Source organism: Eschrichtius robustus, chromosome 7 (genome assembly GCF_028021215.1).
Source record: "Eschrichtius robustus isolate mEscRob2 chromosome 7, mEscRob2.pri, whole genome shotgun sequence".
In the NCBI taxonomy this organism is placed as follows: Eukaryota; Metazoa; Chordata; class Mammalia; order Artiodactyla; family Eschrichtiidae; genus Eschrichtius; species Eschrichtius robustus.
This window is the reverse complement of record NC_090830.1, coordinates 139,517,280-139,535,573: the sequence shown is the minus strand read 5'-3', so window position 1 is coordinate 139,535,573 and position 18,294 is coordinate 139,517,280. Positions and strand designations below refer to the sequence as shown.

General features: G+C 54.3%; 1 protein-coding gene and 2 long non-coding RNA genes across 4 annotated transcripts; 2 read left to right on the top strand and 1 right to left on the bottom strand.

Annotated features, from left to right (window-relative positions):
• The first annotated feature begins 207 nt into the window (after positions 1–207).
• LOC137767569 (uncharacterized) lies at positions 208–8,056 on the top strand. Its single transcript, XR_011074545.1, has 3 exons — positions 208–547; positions 3,464–4,147; positions 7,893–8,056. It is a non-coding gene; the product is annotated as an uncharacterized lncRNA (long non-coding RNA).
• LOC137767568 (uncharacterized) lies at positions 5,819–9,756 on the bottom strand. The gene is made up of 2 exons (XR_011074544.1): positions 9,698–9,756; positions 5,819–7,155 (listed from the first exon to the last, which is right to left on the bottom strand). It is a non-coding gene; the product is annotated as an uncharacterized lncRNA (long non-coding RNA).
• Positions 9,757–9,822: 66 nt separating this feature from the next.
• On the top strand, positions 9,823–17,184 carry ECHS1 (enoyl-CoA hydratase, short chain 1). 2 transcript variants are annotated; one of them, XM_068548816.1, is made up of 8 exons: positions 9,823–9,962; positions 11,143–11,340; positions 11,805–11,932; positions 12,769–12,868; positions 14,151–14,255; positions 14,724–14,843; positions 15,969–16,036; positions 17,029–17,184. In XM_068548816.1, exons 1-8 carry the CDS (start codon positions 9,875–9,877, stop codon positions 17,092–17,094), a joined length of 873 nt encoding a protein of 290 aa, XP_068404917.1. In that variant the 5' UTR covers positions 9,823–9,874; the 3' UTR covers positions 17,095–17,184. The 2 variants fall into 2 exon arrangements, with proteins under 2 accessions (XP_068404917.1, XP_068404916.1); XM_068548815.1 differs by lacking the exon at positions 9,823–9,962 and adding an exon at positions 10,216–10,441.
• Positions 17,185–18,294: the final 1,110 nt, after the last annotated feature.

Below are 18,294 nucleotides of genomic sequence, written 5' to 3'. Positions count from 1 at the left end.
CGGAGTTTGAAGGGGGCTCGGGGCGCGGGGCGGGGCAGAAGGCGGGGCCAGAGGTGGACGGGGGCGCGGGGCGGGAACGCGGGGCGGGGCAGGGGCTCGGGGCGGGGCCGGAGGTGGATGGGGCCGCGGGGTGGGGCCAGAGGAGGAAGGGGGCCCGGGGCGGGGCGGAAGGCGGGACCGGAGGTGGAGCAAGGGGCGTGGGGCAAGGCCGTTCCCCGCGTCGGCCCCCCTTGGCTCCGCGCGCCAAGGCCTCTGGGTTGGGCCTGGGGCTGCCCCTATGGGTCTGGCCCACGCCCTAGGATGGTGGCGGAGGGCCGCCGGGGAGGGCGACGGCGAGTGCGGAAGGGTCCGTGAGTATCCCCCGGTGCCGGTGTGGGCAAGCGTCCCCACCGAGTGAGAATCGGGGCGGCCGGCTGGTCAGTCGGGTTGTGTCCCCTTCCTAAGGAGACGTGGGGACGGCGACCAGAAGGCGGAGGAGGCGCCTCCTTCTAGCTTCAGACGCGGAGGCGAGCGCCGTCACCTCCCGACCCGGTGGAGCGCGTGGACGGTGAGTGCTGAGATGTCAGGGCGGGACGGGGAGAAAGCCTCCAGGCGACGACACTTTTGTGTGTGTGTGTGTGTGTATACACAGTCACAAGTCTACAAACACAGGATGCAACACACATAAAGTACAAAGTTCAAGATAAACAGTAAAGGGAGAAACAAGCCTTACGTCCCTCCCTCCCCCTCCGGCCCCAGGAGAGGAAGACATATTCAAGCCTGCAGGCATTTCTGGAGAATTCCTCTAGTTCCGGCAGGTCTCCCCTACTGCCTTGGCAGGTATTAGAAAGCTCCTGCCTTCTGCTAAAAGGGTCCTCAGGCTTCCCTGTAAACCCAGTTAGGGCACATCATTCCTTCTCAGCCACACTTGGGTCCTGCTGCTCCAAACCACGGCGCACCCGTGCCTCCGTGGACTTTCCGTGGCCACCTGTTCCCTGTGGGGTGAGGGTAGTCAGGGAGGGGAATTAGCTCCAGGCTGGGCAGGTAGTCTTTCGGTTTGGGGTGTTCCTCCTTCTCCAGGAGGAGCCCTTCTCTCTCCCTGTGTTGCCCTCCTCAGCCATATATTCTTGTTCTTGGATTCACTTTCCTGTTTTGGTGAAGCTGAAAAGAGGTGTCTGGGAGATCATTTTTTTTAAAGATATTGCAAAGCTGAAAATGTCTTCATTTTGCCCTCATACTTGATTTGTAGTTTGGCTGGACATAGAATTCTAGGTCAGAATCCTCTTCCTTCAAACTCTGAAGGCATTGCTCCCTTTCTCCGCCCTCCTAGGAGTGTTGTGAAGAAATCCACAGCCATTCTAATTTCTAATCCTTTACAAGCAGTGGGGACATTTTCCTCCCTGGAAGTTTTTAAGATCTTCTCCTGAAGTTTCACAACGTGGTGCTTCCATGTGCCTCGATTGTTACTCACTGTGTTGGGCACTCAAAGGGCCCTCAGTCTAGAAACTCCTGTCCTTCAATCCTGGTAAATGATGTCATTGATTATTTCACTAATCAATTGTTTCTACTGATGACTCATCCCTAAGCAAACTCTTGAGGGTTTACTCTTACCTCTTCCTAAAGTCCTTAATTCAGGCTGTCAGACTTTGAGCCTGGCCCTTGAATGCTCACATGTGTTCTCTCCTGCTTTCCATCTTTATGTTTGTGCTCTCCTTCTGTTAGGTAGTTAGACATTAGCAGCAAGAAGGTGACAGTGGCGAGAAAGACAAGCAGAAGCAATCGAGTCACACCCAACCATCTGGAGACCCTCCCTGACATTAGCAGCAAGAAGGTGACAGTGGTGAGAAAGACCAGAAGGAGCGATCAAGTCACACCCAACCATCTGGGGACTCTCCCCTGACCCCACCCAGAACAGTGGAAACTATGGTCATATGGTGGGCAGCTTATCCTGTTAAAGAGGGGCACAGTAACACAAGGGAACTTCCCTGGGCTGTGCATGCCCAGACCAGACAGGTGTATAACCTATAGTAAACCCAAACTCATTATACCATCATTATAATAAAATCTATGTATGGTTTTGCCCCCCGCCCCCGTGGGCGTTTCTTAGCGATTGAAGGATGAGAGCCTGCGCAGCAGTAAACTTGTTACATAGCTCGGGACTGTCGATCAAATAATGATCCCCTGTCACTCGCCCCCGCCTCCCTGCAAAATGCTCCTTAAAAGCACCCTTAAGCCTGTATGGGAATGCTGCTTTCAATTCACAGAAACAGCCCACTCTCTCTCTCTCTGAGAGTGTACCTTTGCTTTGATAAACTTTGCTATGGTCTTGCTTCACTTCGCTGAAACAGCCCGCTCTCCGAAACAGCCCGCTTTCTCTCTCTCTCTTTCTCTCTCTCTCTCTTTCTCTCTCTCTCTCTCCCTCTCTGAGAGTGTACCTATGCTTAAATAAACTCTGCTTTATGCTTAAGCTTAAAGCTGTAGTTTGCTAGTCTTTGCTTACTATCGCGGAACCAAGATTGCTGGTCCGTTGACCAGCAATTGCTTCCGTTGACCTCCTCGGTTGGAGCTATTTTGTTATAACGCATGTCAACCCGGTGACACTGTGTGATTTCTTCCATTGAGGCTTTCGTTTCTGCTGTCATAGTGTTCATTTCCAGGAGCCCTTTCTTCTGTACAAATGTTTCTTTTTAGAAAGGGGAGGGTCTCTTTTTGCCTCATCTTCCAGGGGGATCGTCCTCGCTGGTCTGCAGACGCGAAGTGCTATGCTCCTGCTCAGTTGCTGTGCTCTGGGTTCTTCTTCCTGTTTCTTTTGGCTCTGTCTTCCAGGAAGAAGCTCTCTGAGAGGTCAGGTTATGTGTGTCTGCTGGTGACGAGGAATGGTAGGCCAGATGGCTGTTCGTGAGTGGGGCTCGTCAGATTTGAGCTTGATTCTGGGGAGGCTGTTATTTGGGGAACCTCCATCCATATCCCTAGGTCTTTCCTCTTGCGTTGGTCATGCTCCCTGGGAAGAGTCTTCCAGTCTCCTGCCTGGAGCATATAGACCTGGCTGCCAATATTTTGGGAGCCAAAGATGGACAGGAGTGGGGAGGGTCAGCTTACTGGATGCAGTAGACCCACCTCCAACTGTGCCTGCTGTCCCCTTCCTGGAATCCCTGTTTGCAGAGAATAGCCTCCCAGGATGCTGCCAGTCACCCAGTGCCACTTCCTGGAATGTGAAAAGGGACTTAGGAATCTAACTGCTTCTTAAGCAATAAGGCAGTACCTATGCAAATAAGCTGTGAAGACTCACCCCTGAGTAGCAGGGACAGAATCCCAGCCCTCATGGAGCTCAGTGAGTGGAGACCGAAAATAGTCGCATAAATATGTGATCGTTTCTCCAATGAAATGTGCATGCAAGGGATGCCTGCCCTTTAAAAGAAAGGCTTGGGGAGAGGTGTTGCCATGGACCTGAAGCAGTCTCTGAAAACTCTCCCATTGTGCCCAGACTGCAGGCTGACCGGCTCCTGATCCTGAGCAGTTTCGGTGGCTGGTCTTGCCACCAAGCAGGTCAAGGCGCCCACGGCATGACTGCTAGTAATGGCCCGCTGCCCGGGGAACGGCCGCGGCGGAGGGTGGCTCGCGTGCTGCTTGCTGCATGTTTGCTGCATGTTTGCTGCTTGCTGGGCCCGTGGCCCTGGGCTCTTCACTCTCCACTCCCCACCCCCGCACCCCCCAACCCGCGGAGCACCCCCTGCCCATCCCCCGTCTCTGAGTCCCGCCTCCCCAAGCTCCTCCTCGTCCCCGCACCCCTCCCCCACCGCGGCCCGCGCGAGATGGCTGGTGACCACCCCCCCACCCCGCCCCGCGCGCTTCACGCTGTTCGCGGTCCCCACCCCCCCCAAGGAAAGAGCCAGGATGAAGCGCCCCGCTCGCAGCGTGCCCGTCCCAGGCAGGGGCTCACCTCGTCCGGTCCCCGCAGGGCAGGAGAGGCACGAAGCCCGGCAGGGAGCCCGAGACTCGCGCCTTCGGCGATGGCGGTGACCACTGGACCCAGAGGGGGCGCGGGGTCAGCAGCGCCAACTCCTGGCTAAAGCGCTGGGCCTGGGACCAGCCGTAACGCTGAGCCAGACACTGGCCTTGTCGCTCAGCCTGACATCCCGCGACTGATGAGGAAACGCCAGGCGACCTGGTAATTCCAATGAAACAGCCCATCTGCCTGCAGCCACCCTGACCCTGGTGTCCCTGTTTGCAGGGGGAAACTTTACGCCCCATCCTGCCGCCTGAAGCAAAGTCCCCAGCTCAGTGTAGCTCCCTCCTGAGAGGTTCCCCCAAGGGTCAGCTAAGCTGAAGCCCAGCAAGGTCACTGGGCTGCTGCCAACGTCCCAGTGGTCTGGTCTACCCTGGGGACACTTCAGCCTGCAGACTTTGGGTCCCAGCTCCACAGACAAACACACCACTGGTCTCTGGGTCCCTCACAGGTACGCCCACAGGGAGGTCCCTGGTGTAACCCCTGAAATCAAGCTACTGGTGCAGCCTCGTGGGGCTGTGAGAAACACATCTGTGTGCTCGTCCTGCAGTGCAGGAGGCCTCCTTGCTGCGCCTGGGCCACTCCGGGCACACTGGGGCCTCTCTCTGGGCTGCCAGCGGGGCCCAATGGCTACCGCCACATTCTCAGGTTGCAGCCCCACTGTCCTCGTCCTATCAGCTGACTCTGTCACCTTTGAAACTACCCTGTGTCCTGTGTTTGGCTTTCCCATCCCTTCACAGTTGCCACTGGCCATGCAGCAAGGGCCCTAGTCAAGGCCCTAGTCAAAGGCGAGCAGGGGCTACTCTTCGTTGCGGTGTGCAGGCTTCTCATTGCGGTGGCTTATCTTGTTAAGGAGCACGGGCCCTAGGAGCATGGGCTTCAGTAGTTGTGGCATGCAGGCTCAGTAGTTGTGGTGCACGGGCTTAGTTGCTCCACGGCATGTGGGATCTTCCTGGACCAGGGCTCGAACCCATGTCCCCTGCGTTGGCAGGCGGATTCTTACCCACTGTGCCATGGTATTGCCAGGAGGTGGGACAGCCTCAAAGATTTCCACTCCGCCCTTCTCACCTCCTCCCTCCTCTCTGCCAGCCAACCTTTTCCTAGTAAAGGTCAGGATGATAAGGGATTACGTAGGCCTGTTTAGAAAGTTCGAGATTCTGCTCTGACCATCCCTCAGTGGGAATGGCCAAAACAGGGTCTGGGGGCTTAAACTTAATTCTAGCTCAGCCCCCTGGAGCCTCTTGTTGATTGGCAGGACTCTACACCACGAAGGCAGGGACCACGTGGCTGAGTGCCCTCATGGTGGCCATCGCAGGCCAAGGTGTAAAAATGCCCTGATTCCCCTCACACCTGACCTCACCTGGATGGAAGGCCTGGGTGATCGGAGGAAAGGCAAAGTCACAGAAATGTGACGCACTGACTTTTTGGCCAGGGATACAGGGCAGCGCTCTGACTCTGGGGGAGGGAGCACCTTAGACCCCAGGAGTTGTGGGGCGCGGGGTGGGCCAGGCATTCTGCTTTTTGTCCCCTCTGTGTAGTACCGCTTGAATCCAACAGCCGGGACAGCCGGCGCTCTGACCTGCAGCTGGTCCATCATCACCATGCCACATGCTCATGCGGCTGTGAGCAGGTGCTGGACTCTCCTGCTGGGCCTCAGGCCACCAGCAGCAGCTCCAACACACACACACCTCATTTCAGTCGCACTGCTACAAAGTCTTGGGCTTCTCCTGATGCCCAAGGGCCACCTATGGCAATAGAAGCTGCAACTACCCAGTGACATCACCTGTGGTACCCAGTGACATCACCTGTGGTTTAACCAAATCAGGCAGTTCATTTCTATAAACAGCTTTATTGATTAGAATTCACATGCCATACACTTCACCCATTTAAAGTGTACAATTCATTGGTTTACAATATATTTTCAGAGTTGTGCAACCAACACCACATCAAGTTTAGAACATTTTCATCACCCCATAAAGAAACCCCCTACCCTTTAGCAGTACCCACTACCCCCTTCTGCAGGCCCTGGCAACCACTAATCTACTTTCTGCCTCTATGGATTTGCCTATTCTGGACATTTCATTTAAATAGAATCATGCACTGTGTGATCTTTTGGGTCTGGCTTCTTCCAGCATCACGTTTTCAAGGTTCATACGTGTTGTAGCACATATCAGTACACTTCACTGCTTTTTATTGCCAAATAATATTCCATTGTATATTCTCATAAATTCTAATGTATCCACTGTATTGAGCTATCACATTTTGTTTATCCATTCATGAGTTGGTGGGCATTTGGGTGTTTTCTCACTTCTTGGCTATTAAGAATAATGCTAAAAAAAAAAAAAAAAAAAGAATAATGCTGCTATAAACAATCATGTACAAGTTTTTGTGTAGACACGTTTTCACTTCTCTTGGGCATATACCTAGGAGTGGAATTGCTGGGTCATATGGTTACTCTCTGTTTAACCTTTTGAAGAACTGCCAGACTTTCCAAAGTGACTGCATCATTTTACATTCCCACCAGCACTGTATGAGGGTTCCAATTTCTCCACGTCCTCACAACATTTACCTATCTTTTTTGACTATAGCCATCCTAGTAGGTGTGAAGTGGTAGCTCATGATACAACTGATTTGCATTTCCCTAGTGACTAACAATGTTGAGCATCTTTTTGTGTGCTTATCAGCCATTTGTATATCTTCATTGTAGAAATGTCCGTTCATCCTCTGCTCATTTTCTAATTGTCTTTTTATTACTGAGTTTGTGAAAATTAATAAAGGGAAACCTCATTTAAAATGGAGTTGGGAGGCCAGCAGAGGGAGCTCTCAGGCAGGTACCTTTTTTTATTTTTATTTTTATTTTATTTATTTTTGGCTGCGTTGGGTCTTCGCTGCTGTGCGTGGGTTTTCTCTAGTTGCGGCGAGCAGGGGCTACTCTTCGTTGCGGTGCACGGGCTTCTCATTGCGGTGGCTTCTCGTTGTGGAGCACGGGCTTCAGTAGTTGTGGCACACGGGCTCAGTAGTTGTGGCGCATTGGCATAGTTGCTCCACAGCATGTGGGATCTTCCCGGACCAGGGCTCGAACCCGTGTCCCCTGCATTGGCAGGCAGATTCTTAACCACTGCGCCACCAGGGAAGCCCAGGCAGGTACCTCTTGACTGTCAATTACAGACCTAAGGAGAAGGATCACCAACAGGAAAGAGATTCACTGCATCTCTTACAGGAAAGTGACGGCCCCAGCTGCCAGGCCAACGAGAACCTGTCATCACCCTGAACTCTCATTTTCCTCCAATTGACTTTTCTTCAAAACAACCCCTCCCAACTTCCTCCCTTTTCTCTATAGAGAAAAATGGTAAAATAACTGGCTGTTTTATTTTTTAGGTTAGCAAGTTGAAAGTATTCTTTATATATTCTAGACACAAGACCCTTATCAGATCTATGATTTTCAAGATTTTTTCTCTCATTCTGTGGGGTGGCTTTTCACTTTCTTCAATGTATCCTCTGAAACACAAAAGTTTTTAATTTTGGTGAAGTCCAATTTATATATTTTTTTCTTTTGTCACTTGTGCTATCGTCCCTAAATTACTTCATGAAGGATAGCAGCCACCTGACCTCAACACCAGCCCTGGGGGGTTAGGAAAAAACTTCCTTTACGTTGGAGCCATTTCCCTTTGGGTACCTGTCACAGTACTGCAGCCCATTACTAAGACAGAGGCTCCTTTGGTAAAGAGTTTTGGTAATCTGTTTCTCTTTGCATGAAAATGTCTTTAGTCTATCCTCAGCCCTGAAATAAAGTTTTGCTAAGTAGTCAATTCTGATTTGGATTTTATTATTTACCTGAAAATATCCGTTTTGCTCTTCATTTGTAGATGACTTTCTTTTTTTTTTTTTTTTTGGCCACCCCACGCAGCTTGTGGGATCTTAGTTCCCTGATCAAGGATGGAACCCCGGGCCCCAGCAGTGAAAGCATCCTAACCACTGGACCTCCAGGGAATTCCCATGTAGGTGATCTTTTTATCTCCACCCTTGAATTTGCAGAACTTGGGCACGAATACAAACGGAGGCCAATAATATGTGCCTAAACATTTGAAATTTATAAATCAAAGTAATTTAAATAAATGATTTCACTGTTAAAGTTTAATTACATCTTATTTTATACAAATAAAACTATTCAGTCTAGTGTCCAATAGATACCAAGTTACCAATGTAAAGAGTGTTATGCTGCACTCGTGTTATATCTAGACCTATAAATACATACATTTCAGAGTGATATGAATTGTTTAATGTTGCAAAACGTTCCTCAGCCACCTCGTGCAGCTGCTATGAATAATACTGCACACACTTCATGAGCACCGGGACCACGAAATGGGACAGGAAGAGAAATAAGAAGGTAGATGTTTGCCACAGTGCTTGGCAATGAAAAAATCAGTTACGTGATGCCTCTAAAAGGAAGCATTTTGTTAATAACTTATCTTTTCCTTGTCTAAGCACTTACTTCTGCCTCTCAACTCCTTCCCACACTGCTTAGCAGTATTCTCTCTGATTTCTCCGTGCTATTGAAACCAAGGCCCACTAAAACCGAGTTCCCTTACTGAGTTCATGATTCATCTCTCCACCCAAAACTTTATTCCCTTTTTTGTTCCCTCTGACCTCAATCCTGTGCTAACTGAACACTAATCGACCAGAGTCAGGTGACTAAGATGGCTGCTGTTGATAACATCGCTAATGTACTAAAATTGCCTTGTAGACATCATGGTTAATGTACAAACTCAGGTTGTTTCTCCAGGGCAAGATGAGCTCACAGACTCCCCCCCCAGCCATGGACTGCCTGGCCTGAGAATGTAAACCAGAGACAGCCTGACTCCTGAAACTAGATTCAGAAATGTCACAACACGATGACGAATCCCAGCCTCTTTCTTTGTTCCCCATTTTAAAAAATCCCCTAACTCAAAGACCAAGTTGGTCGGAGGCTTATCTGAGCTGGTCTGAGTGGATCTGAGGCTTGTCTCCCACTCCTTTGCTTGGTGTCCTATAAACACCCGCTGTCAGAGTCTGGCTTTCCGCGCGGGTTACAACTGCACGTTGCCCTGAGGGCTGACTTCAGGTCACAGGTGTATCCGCCCAGCTCTAGCGAGCTCCAGTCTACCCGTCCTCAGCACGTTTGGCTTTCCATGCCCCACAGCCACTGCCTCCAGCTGCGAGTCCGGGACGCAGCTGTGGCTCGAGGCGCAGTCACCCGGGTGCGGGGACGACCCGCTTGCCCCGCACCCAGACACACGCCGTTTCCCGGAAACGGCGGGAAGAGCCAAAGACCAAGGGCACTGCCGGGGCCTAAAGAACAGAGGCGGCGCAGGCCGGCGGACAGCTCCGCCAGGAGCCCGGCGGGCCAGCACCCCGGGCCTGCGCACTCGAGAGGCCTCCCGGCGGTCCCTCCCGACCACGAGGGCGTCCCGGCCGGCCCCGAGCGGTCACACCCTGGGCTCGGGCTGCGGCGCGCGGTCCCCGCGTGTTTCCACCCCCACGGCTCGGCCGGCCCGGAGGGTTTGCTCTCAGGTCTTCAGGGCTACTTCCTACGACTTGGGTTCCGCCAAAGGCGGCGCGGACCAGGGGACGGACCTGAACCTGAACCTCCACCCCTCGTCCCCGCCCCGGCCCCTCCTTCTGGACACCGGTCCCCCTCCCCCCGCAACCTGACCCCTGTCCCCATACCCTGACCTTCGCTCCTGAACTTTAGGCCCGTCGCCCGGCCACTTCCGCCGCCCGGCTGATCTCGCGAGACCTGCGAGGTCTCGCGATGCTGGCCCGTAGGCGGGGCGGGCCCTGACTGGCGCGGCCGGGGGGCGGCTCCGCGGGAGGGGGGCGGCCGGAGCGACGTGTCGTCACGCAAGAGCCATGGCCGCCCTGCGCGCCCTGCAGCCCAGCGTCCGCGCCCTGCTGGGCACTTGGCCCGGCTGCCCCGCGCCGCGCTCCTTCGCCTCGAGTGAGTGCGGGGCCGAGGGGGGCGGGCCCGCGGTGGGCGTCCTCCGGGCCCTCATCCCAGGGCCGGACCCCTCCCAGCACCTGCTGCCTGAGCTCGCGGAGCCCTGGGGTCACTAGGGTCTCAACTCCGGGGACTCGGGACGGAGTGCCAAGACCTCTGGCCATTTCAGCTTTCGGTGTGAAAGTCCTCAGACTTTAAGAGAACGTGCGGTTAGCGCCTCTGCAATTGGAAAGGGTCGCACGTGCTCTCCTGCAGTGCCTCCTGCCCAGGCCTCCCCATGTCCACTGCTTCTCCCCGGCTGTGTCCTTCAGGTTCTGCCCCACCCCAGCCAGCGGGGCGCCCCTCCTCCTCTCTCCTGAGCGCACTCGCCACCGCCCCGCATTTTGCAGGAACTCTTGGCCATGTCGATGTCGCTGGGAAAGAATCTCTGCGGCCTCTTCCTTCACCTGTGTGTCCACTTGACCTAGCTACCAAGTCGTGTGGGTTTTACCTGAGTTCTCTTTGACCACCCGCTTCTGCATCCTGGCCTGTACCCAGCCATCATTCCTGGTTTTGTATGTGACAGGCATGCTGCCTTTACACGTGTGATTTCAGTCACTTCCCCACAATCGCATGGGATAGGTACCGTGATCCCTGATTCCCCATTCAAGGAAGCCACCACCTTGGCTAACCTTCTTCTCCAGGTCATTGCTGGCCCCAGCTCTGAGCGGGCTGCCCCCCCCCCCCACCGCCAGGCCCTGGCAGTTGCCCTTTGCCTGTGTGCCTCCCACCAGACTGTCCACCCAGCAGGGCTGGAACTCTGTTCTGTTTGCAGCTTAATTGCCCTCACCTAGTTGGCGTTTGTTTAAAGAAGGCGTTTCCTCATCCCTTGTTTCTACAGGATCCCAGGCTGTCTCTAGTGCGCATTCTGGGAAGCGCCGACCAAGGCATTCAGGAGAAGGAAGGCTGCTCTTCATTGCTGGGTTTTTTTTAACTTAAAGAAGTGTTTCAGCATCCGCAAAAGCAGAGAGCACTGTAAAAGCCAATAATAATTGGCTGCACGCAAGCTGCATGATGCAGCCACCAGGGACTGAGCAGGGGCCCTCAGGGGTCCTGTCAGGGTCACTCTGTCCACTGACGGGTGCATCTCCCCGGTTTGGTGCCTCCGTGAGCGGAAATCCCCTTTTCCCCCTCCCCCCAGGCGCAGCCTTTGAATACATCATCACAGCCAAGAAGGGGAAGAACAGCAACGTGGGGTTGGTCCAGCTGAACCGCCCCAAGGCACTCAACGCGCTCTGCGATGGCCTGATCGAGGAGCTCAACCAGGCGCTGCAGGCCTTCGAGGAGGACCCGGCTGTGGGGGCCATCGTCCTCACGGGCGGGGAGAAGGCGTTTGCAGGTGAGGTGGGCAGTGTGGTGGCAGGCTGCCCAGGTGTGCGGTTGCACCTGTGGCATGAGGCAGGCAGCCTTACACCTCCGTGAATGCATCAGGAAGATTCTGCGACTTGGGGGTTTATTTACGTAAAGCAGACCAAACCCCAGGCTGCTTGGAGGGGCCCCTCTGACGTTTAACGTTGAGTGTGCTCTGACAGCAAAACCAGTCTGTTCAGGGGCAGTCACGTCTCGGGTGCGAGTGACTAGTGAGGAGCCCCGCGTCTTCTGAGTCCCCCTCCGCTCTGTTTCCTGTCCGCATCCCTCTGCATCACCTCGTATCACAGCGTGTTGCACTGTCCCCCCTGCCCAGCTGTGTGTCCACGTGGCCGTCCCCTACAACCCTTGATGCCTGCTGGCGGGGCACACTCAGTAGCTACCTGTTGGTGTGCAGTCTCTGCTCTGGTAACTGGGACCTCATTTCCACCCCAGCTGGAGCCGACATCAAGGAAATGCAGAATCTAACGTTTCAGGACTGTTACTCCAGCAAGTTCTTGAGCCACTGGGACCGACTCACTTGGGTCAAGAAGCCAGTCATAGCTGCTGTCAACGGCTACGCCGTGAGTGTCCGCCCATGCCCCCTCCTTGCACTCAGAACACCTGAAGGAATTGTACTGTGTGTGTGCAGCAGAACTGATTTTTATCTGGGGGAGACCTGAGTCTCGTTCCCAGGCTCGCAGGCCTTTTCTGAGCAGTGATGCTGAAGAGCCAAGAACTGTAGAGGGAGGACGTGTTTCAGCATCTGCTGTGTCAGTGGGGATTCAGCTGCTGGGCTTCGGATGCCTTTGTTAGTAAAGTCCCCCCAGTCCTGAGGCTCCCCGGGAGTGCTCTTCCCCCACTGCAACGTTCAGGGCATACGTGTTGGCTCTCTGTGCAGTTTTGATGACTTTCCAACCTGCACTGCCCTGTAAACTAACCTCTTTCACTACTGTTGAAAGCTCTGCGTCCCCTGTTTGGTCCATCGGGGTCTCCTATAGGCGCCTGGACAGCTCAGAGGTGCTGGGACTGGTTGTGGCCTGTAGAGAAGCCAGGAGGGCGTTTGAACTCACAATTCCTTAGTAAAGTTCCCTTGGGGTGAGCGGGTCAGTGGGCAGAGTTTATGGCTGTCGGTTCTCCCCCTCCTGGCTGCCTTCGAGCCCCCACGGCAGAGAGTGGAGTGGCCACGACAGACACTGTAGGACCTGCAAGGCCACAAGCATTTGCCGTCTGGTCCTTTACAGAAAGTTTGCTGGCATCAACTGTGTAGGTAATTTGTGGGAACAGTTAACTAACTTTGCATCTCTGTGTTAATCTTTGCTGTACCCTAGACTGTGTTTCACTTCAATAGAAAATTCAAATAACCAAATAGAGTGATTTTTGACTGGGTTCCTCCGTGGTACCTCGTGTTGTCTTGCAGCTCGGTGGTGGCTGTGAACTTGCTATGATGTGTGACATCATTTATGCTGGAGAGAAAGCCCAGTTTGGGCAGCCAGAGATCCTCATAGGAACCATCCCAGGTAAAGACTGATGGTAGCTTTGGCATCGGTTCTTCAAGTCATCGTCCACAGTCTGCCCACGCAGTCTTGGGGGCATTTGGGCTGTTCCAGTGTCAGACAAAAGCACGTGGGGCTGTCGTGTGAGCCTGGACGGTGGCTTCCTGTCTGCACACTAAGGTCACGTGGGCACAGCAGCGCTGAGAGCAGCCTGGGGGCCTCGGAGCTGTGCCGGCTCCTCTGGAGTGGCCACGTCCCTTGCCCGACACGAATAGGAAAGGCTGGCCGCACGGTGCGTTCTAACCGCAGTGAGTCTTACTCGTGAGCCACATCTGCGCTGGACCTTTATCGGTCAGCAGCTCAGAGAAGAGAACACGGGGACCACGGGCCAACACTGAGAGCTCACGTATCGGTGGCCAGAGCGAGTCCCGTGGGCTCACCCAGGTTCAGAGCAGGGAATCAGGTCCCCCGTGGGCAGGGCGACAGGAACAGTGGGCCAACAGTGACGCCTCTGCCCCTCGGTCCACCGGCCGAGGACTCCGGGCTGTGTCCCCACAGGGTCTCTGCCCTGGGTGTAGAGCCTGGAGCCCAGGGCCTCTCCCGAGCCAGCTGGGCTGGGCAGGGAGCAGCCGTGGGGTCAGGAGAGGGTGTCTGGGGTCAGCTGAGGGTGACCACCAGGGTCTTCCCATCCCAGTGCCTGAGGTCTCCACTGCATTGAGGCAGTGTCCGAGTCTGCTGGACTGTGGGTGCCCCCCTCAGGTGGCTCCTTGGCTCGCTCTGGCAGCCCTGGGGTTCACCATGGGCGGATGACCAGGCAGACCACTCTCTCTGCAGCTGGAGGCCATGGAGTGAGCAGGAGGGGGCGGGCAGCGGGGCCCAGGGAGGCGGGAGCCCGGAAGAGAGGGGAACGTTCAGAGCCCTGGGAGGGGGGGGCCTTGCGTCGTCCCACACCTGGAGCGGAGCAAGCTGTGCTCGGAGGCCACCCCCAGCTGCCCTCTGGGTTGGGTTGGGTCAGGGTCTGGGGCCCTGGGCCGCGAGCTCCGTGTGTCTGTCCGTAGTCTGACTCCTGCATGAGAGGTACTGGTGCAGGGGACCCAGGGCACCAGGTGGGGGGGCCTGAGTGTGGAAAGGAGCCTCCCCTGTGGAGTCTCGGGCCTCCCCTGGCTTCCCCACCTGCTGGACGCCTGGGTTCTGCCCACCCACCCCACCCAAGGGGCCCATCTTCAGCCCTGGGGCACTTGGGGACAGCACGTCTGTGCATCCTGGCCGCAGAGCCAGCCGTGCCCAGCAGCCCTCTGCCCCGCAGGTGCAGGGGGCACCCAGAGACTGACCCGTGCCGTCGGAAAGTCACTGGCCATGGAGATGGTCCTCACTGGTGACCGGATCTCAGCCCAGGATGCCAAGCAAGCAGGTACGGGCCACAGCCGCCCGTGGAGCTGCCCCCTCAGGAAGCTGAGTGGAGGGGGGAGGGCTGCGTCCAGGGGCTCCCACTGGTGATCAGCACAGAGCTTTCCCGTGTCCTGGGATCCCAGGAGACTCACTGCCTTTGTTTTCTTATTTGAAATACCACATGCTCAAAGGAGTGACTGAGGCATGCATGCAGGTTAAAGAGCAATAGTGAAACCGCCCCGCTTCCCAGAGCCAGCGTGAGCAACAGGGTCTCCGAGACCCTCCGCAGGCATGCCCTCTCCTGGACCCGCAGTGACCTGTGACTGTAAGAGCCCAGTGACCGCAGCAGCCAAGGGTGGCGGCCCTACCAGGGGGCACCGTGGACCTTTCCTGTGTCCCTGCTGCCTTGTCGGCACCCAGAGGCCTGTGCTGTGGCTTAGAGAACGAGAACCAGCTGCTTCCACGTGTTGTTTACCTTTTTGTGTTTTAGGTCTTGTAAGCAAAATTTTTCCTGTTGAGACACTGGTGGAAGAAGCTGTAAAGTGTGCAGAAAAAATTGCCAGCAACTCTAAAATTGTAACAGCGATGGCCAAAGAATCAGTGAATGCAGGTAGGGAGGAGAGTGGAGAAGGCCGCACAGTAGTTGTGAGGCTTGACAATTTGGGGTCAGAGTTATGCATCTTAACCGGTCTGGACAAAATTGTTAGGGTTCTTGGTATTTCGATTTTGGCTCTTCGTAAAGTTCTAGTTTCTAGTTGCTCGCTCGCAAATTCTGTTGAAATGGCCTGAGCTCCCCTTGGAAGCAGGACCCGAGAACAGGGCCAGCCTGGGGAACAGGTGGCAGGGGGCTGGTGCTGGCGTGCAGGGGAAGCCCGGGAAGGGTCGCCTGGGGAACCTGGGAGGAAGAGGCTCCTCTCGGCCAGCAGCTCCGCCCATCTGTCGGGATGAGCTGGGGGCAGAGAGCGTGTCCCGGCTGTCACTGTGGACTGGGCGTCCTCTCTCTGCCGACGGGGCAGCTCTGACCGGCCCTCCTCAGAATCGCTTGACTGTTAACATGGCGATTTGTTCTCAGCGTTGGAGTGAGGCTGTCCCTTTGCTCCATGTTGCCTGTCAAGAGGACGGTGAGCTGGGACAGCCGTGTGTGCCCGCGGCGAGCCGCTCTGCCCCCCGTCTCTGCTCACCGGCCTCCCGGGCCCCCAGCCTCGGCCAAAGCGTTCACACAGGCACGAGCGTGTGGGGCATGCAGCAGGGGAGGGGACGTGCCGCAAGGCCCAAGGCACCTGTCACCTTGGCTGGGCGCTGGCCGCGGGGACCCAGCTACGGGTGCCGCCAAGGAAACGCTTCCGCGAGCCTCGCACCTGAATCACCTCCACTGCAAAAATGGCCCGGGACTCACTCTGTTCTGCACAGAGTTCTGTTTTCTGGGTGTTGTCCTTAATTATTTGTCGTGCTTTTTGAGTTCAGTGTCGTGGGCTTCCTCAGCCCTCTCGTGACTTGACAGAGTTTGCCGTCCCACCTTCCATCCAGGTCCCCGTGCAGGACACTGGGAGGCCGGGAGCAGTATTCACTGGGCGTCTCGGCTGGGGTGGTGCATTTGAGCAGGGAGGCTGTACTTTAAACGTCGGTGAAGTCAAAGTCCACATCAGTCCCCGAGGGTGTTTCCTGTCTCCACAAAAAAGTTCTGCGTTCCCACATCTGGCATCTCAGCTCCTAACTTCAGGGTTTTCTTTTTCAGCTTTTGAAATGACATTAACAGAGGGCATTAAGTTGGAGAAGAAACTCTTCTATTCAACTTTTGCTACCGTAAGTAAGCCTCATGCACGTGGAGAATCACACACGGTCCAGCCATACGCGTTCCTGGCATTTCCTTATAGGTTTTATCACTAAATACCATTTCTCTTTGGTCAGAACTCTTAGCTTCCCCTGTAGCTGGATCACATGTGTTCTATCACTGAGCATTGATTTTTTTTCAAATAAGTACAGTGTGTGGAAGTTCAAAAGTACAGAAACTTACACAGGGTTATTTCCTGTTGCAAAAGATCTTACAAATTGCACCCTTAAACAGCAACTCCTGTATTTAAAATGCAATCCATTTACTCATAATTTTCCTAGATTGTTCCAGTTACTTGGAATGGGGCTCGAATGTATTATAATACTGAAATCTGAAGCCTTGGAGCATTATTTTCTAGGATATCTGCCAGTAACTCAAACGAAATCATTCTCTTAGTAGTCATTAAAACTGATCTTTTATTATCAGAAAGTCATATCTAGGTGTTTTATAAAAGAAAGATTAAAAATGGCTTTAGCTCTTGAGGAAGTGCGGGTGCGTGTGTGCACATGTGTGTGATTGCATGCATGTGTGCATATGTGCACACAGCGGAAGGTATGCAGAGGTAGAGCTTGGATTCTCGTGTCCTGCTTCCTGACCCTCAGGACACCGCTGACCTAGAGCACGACTAAATCCAGGTCGTGATTTGGTGAATGACCCAAGTACATGCCTCTGAGGTTCTCTGTAGATGGGAGTTTATTCGACTCATAGGTTAGTGGTTCCTGAATGACCATCACAAAGGCGGGGCGGGGGTGTTTAGTGGAAAAATACCCATTCCCAAGCTGGCCCTGGGAATTGGGATCATTCACAGTTTTCGAGGTGATCCCGCCGCAGAACCCGGTGAGTGGACGGCTGAGGGCAGGGAGGAGCCCGGCAGGCAGTGAGCAACTCTGACACAGGCAGAGCCTCGCACCCGGACTCCATGCAGAGTGACCATCCACCTCTGCCTTTCCCCTTCTCTCGCCAGGAAGACCGGAAAGAAGGGATGTCCGCGTTTGTGGAGAAGAGAAAGGCCAACTTCAAAGACCAGTAAGAGCTGGCTGCCTCTGCCTCAGCCCCTCGAGTTAAAGAGGAAAAACACGGCCTGTCAGCTTCAGAAGCAAATAAATCCTTCTCTTTCAAACGCAGTGTCAGTGACACACAGCTTCTCTCCAGCTGTGAGGGGCCCTGGGGGGCTGTGTGGGCTCTCGCCCCACCGAGTAGCAGGTGGCCTTCACCCGGCTCTCACGAGGACCCCCAGCTTGGTCGCGGTATCGTTTGCAGCCGGTGGACGTGGCCGCTCAGGGGGATGGCCTTGCTGCTGGGCCTTTAAAGAGATGTGCTCTTGACTAAATGACAAACTTCAGGTCACATTATGCCTTTCTTTTAGTTACCGCTAGATTTGAATGTTCTGTCACTTTTTAAAAACTTTTGTTTGTCATTCTCAGTAACAACATTCAAACAGAACAAGGTTCTTAAAGTAAGGCACCCACATCCCACTCCGAGGGCGACCACTGTTCACAGGTTCGTGGCTTTCAAGATGTCTTTCTGTGCCCACGTGCGTGAACACATGCTCCCGTGTGAAATTCAGTTTTCTTTGTACAAAAATGGTTCTGCGTGTACACGTTTCTGCAGGGTGCACCGATCACCTTCTGCTTCTGTCACACAAGTGCACCCTATTCTTTTGTTTGACTAGCATTTTTTTTTCATTTTACCCATTTTTAAATGTACATTTTAGCAGCATTCGGTGTATTCACAGTGTTCTTCATCTCCAGACTGTTTCATCACCCCAGACAGAAACCTTACCCCTTCAACACTAACTCCCTACTCCAGCCCCCAGCCCTGGGGACCTCTATTCCACTTTCTTTCTGTCGCTGGATTTAATATAATATTTCCAGGGTCCATCAGGTTGTAGCACTAACAGTTTCATTTCGTTTCATGGCTGAATACTATTCCTACTAGCATTCTTTTCAGTGGCCTTGAAATATTTCATGACGTGTGTATGTTGTGATCTGCTTATTCGCATGGTGTTGATTGTTTAGACCGTGTCCAGGTTCTTGTTTCAGAGCCGTCGTGGCGACGGTGCAGCGAACGTTCCCTGCACAAATCCTTGCATTTCAGCTCGAGTGCGTCTGGAAGGGAAGGGCTGCACTGAGGGGCTGGGCTACTGGGGGCCGAGGCTCCCAGATTGGTGTGAGGACTGCTTGTGTCGGAATACCTGGGGCATCGGTTTAAAATGCATGTTCCCAGACCT

What these genes read in the sequence shown, in the direction of transcription:
- ECHS1 (XM_068548815.1), top strand. Translation starts at nt 10,240, where the DNA reads ATGTCCACTGCTTCTCCCCGGCTGTGTCCTTCAGGTTCTGCCCCACCC. An exon ending in CGGGGAGAAGGCGTTTGCAG is followed by an intron (nt 11,341 to 11,804) that starts GTGAGGTGGGCA and finishes TTTCCACCCCAG; the next exon opens with CTGGAGCCGACATCAAGGAA. An exon ending in CCAGGATGCCAAGCAAGCAG is followed by an intron (nt 14,256 to 14,723) that starts GTACGGGCCACA and finishes TTTGTGTTTTAG; the next exon opens with GTCTTGTAAGCAAAATTTTT.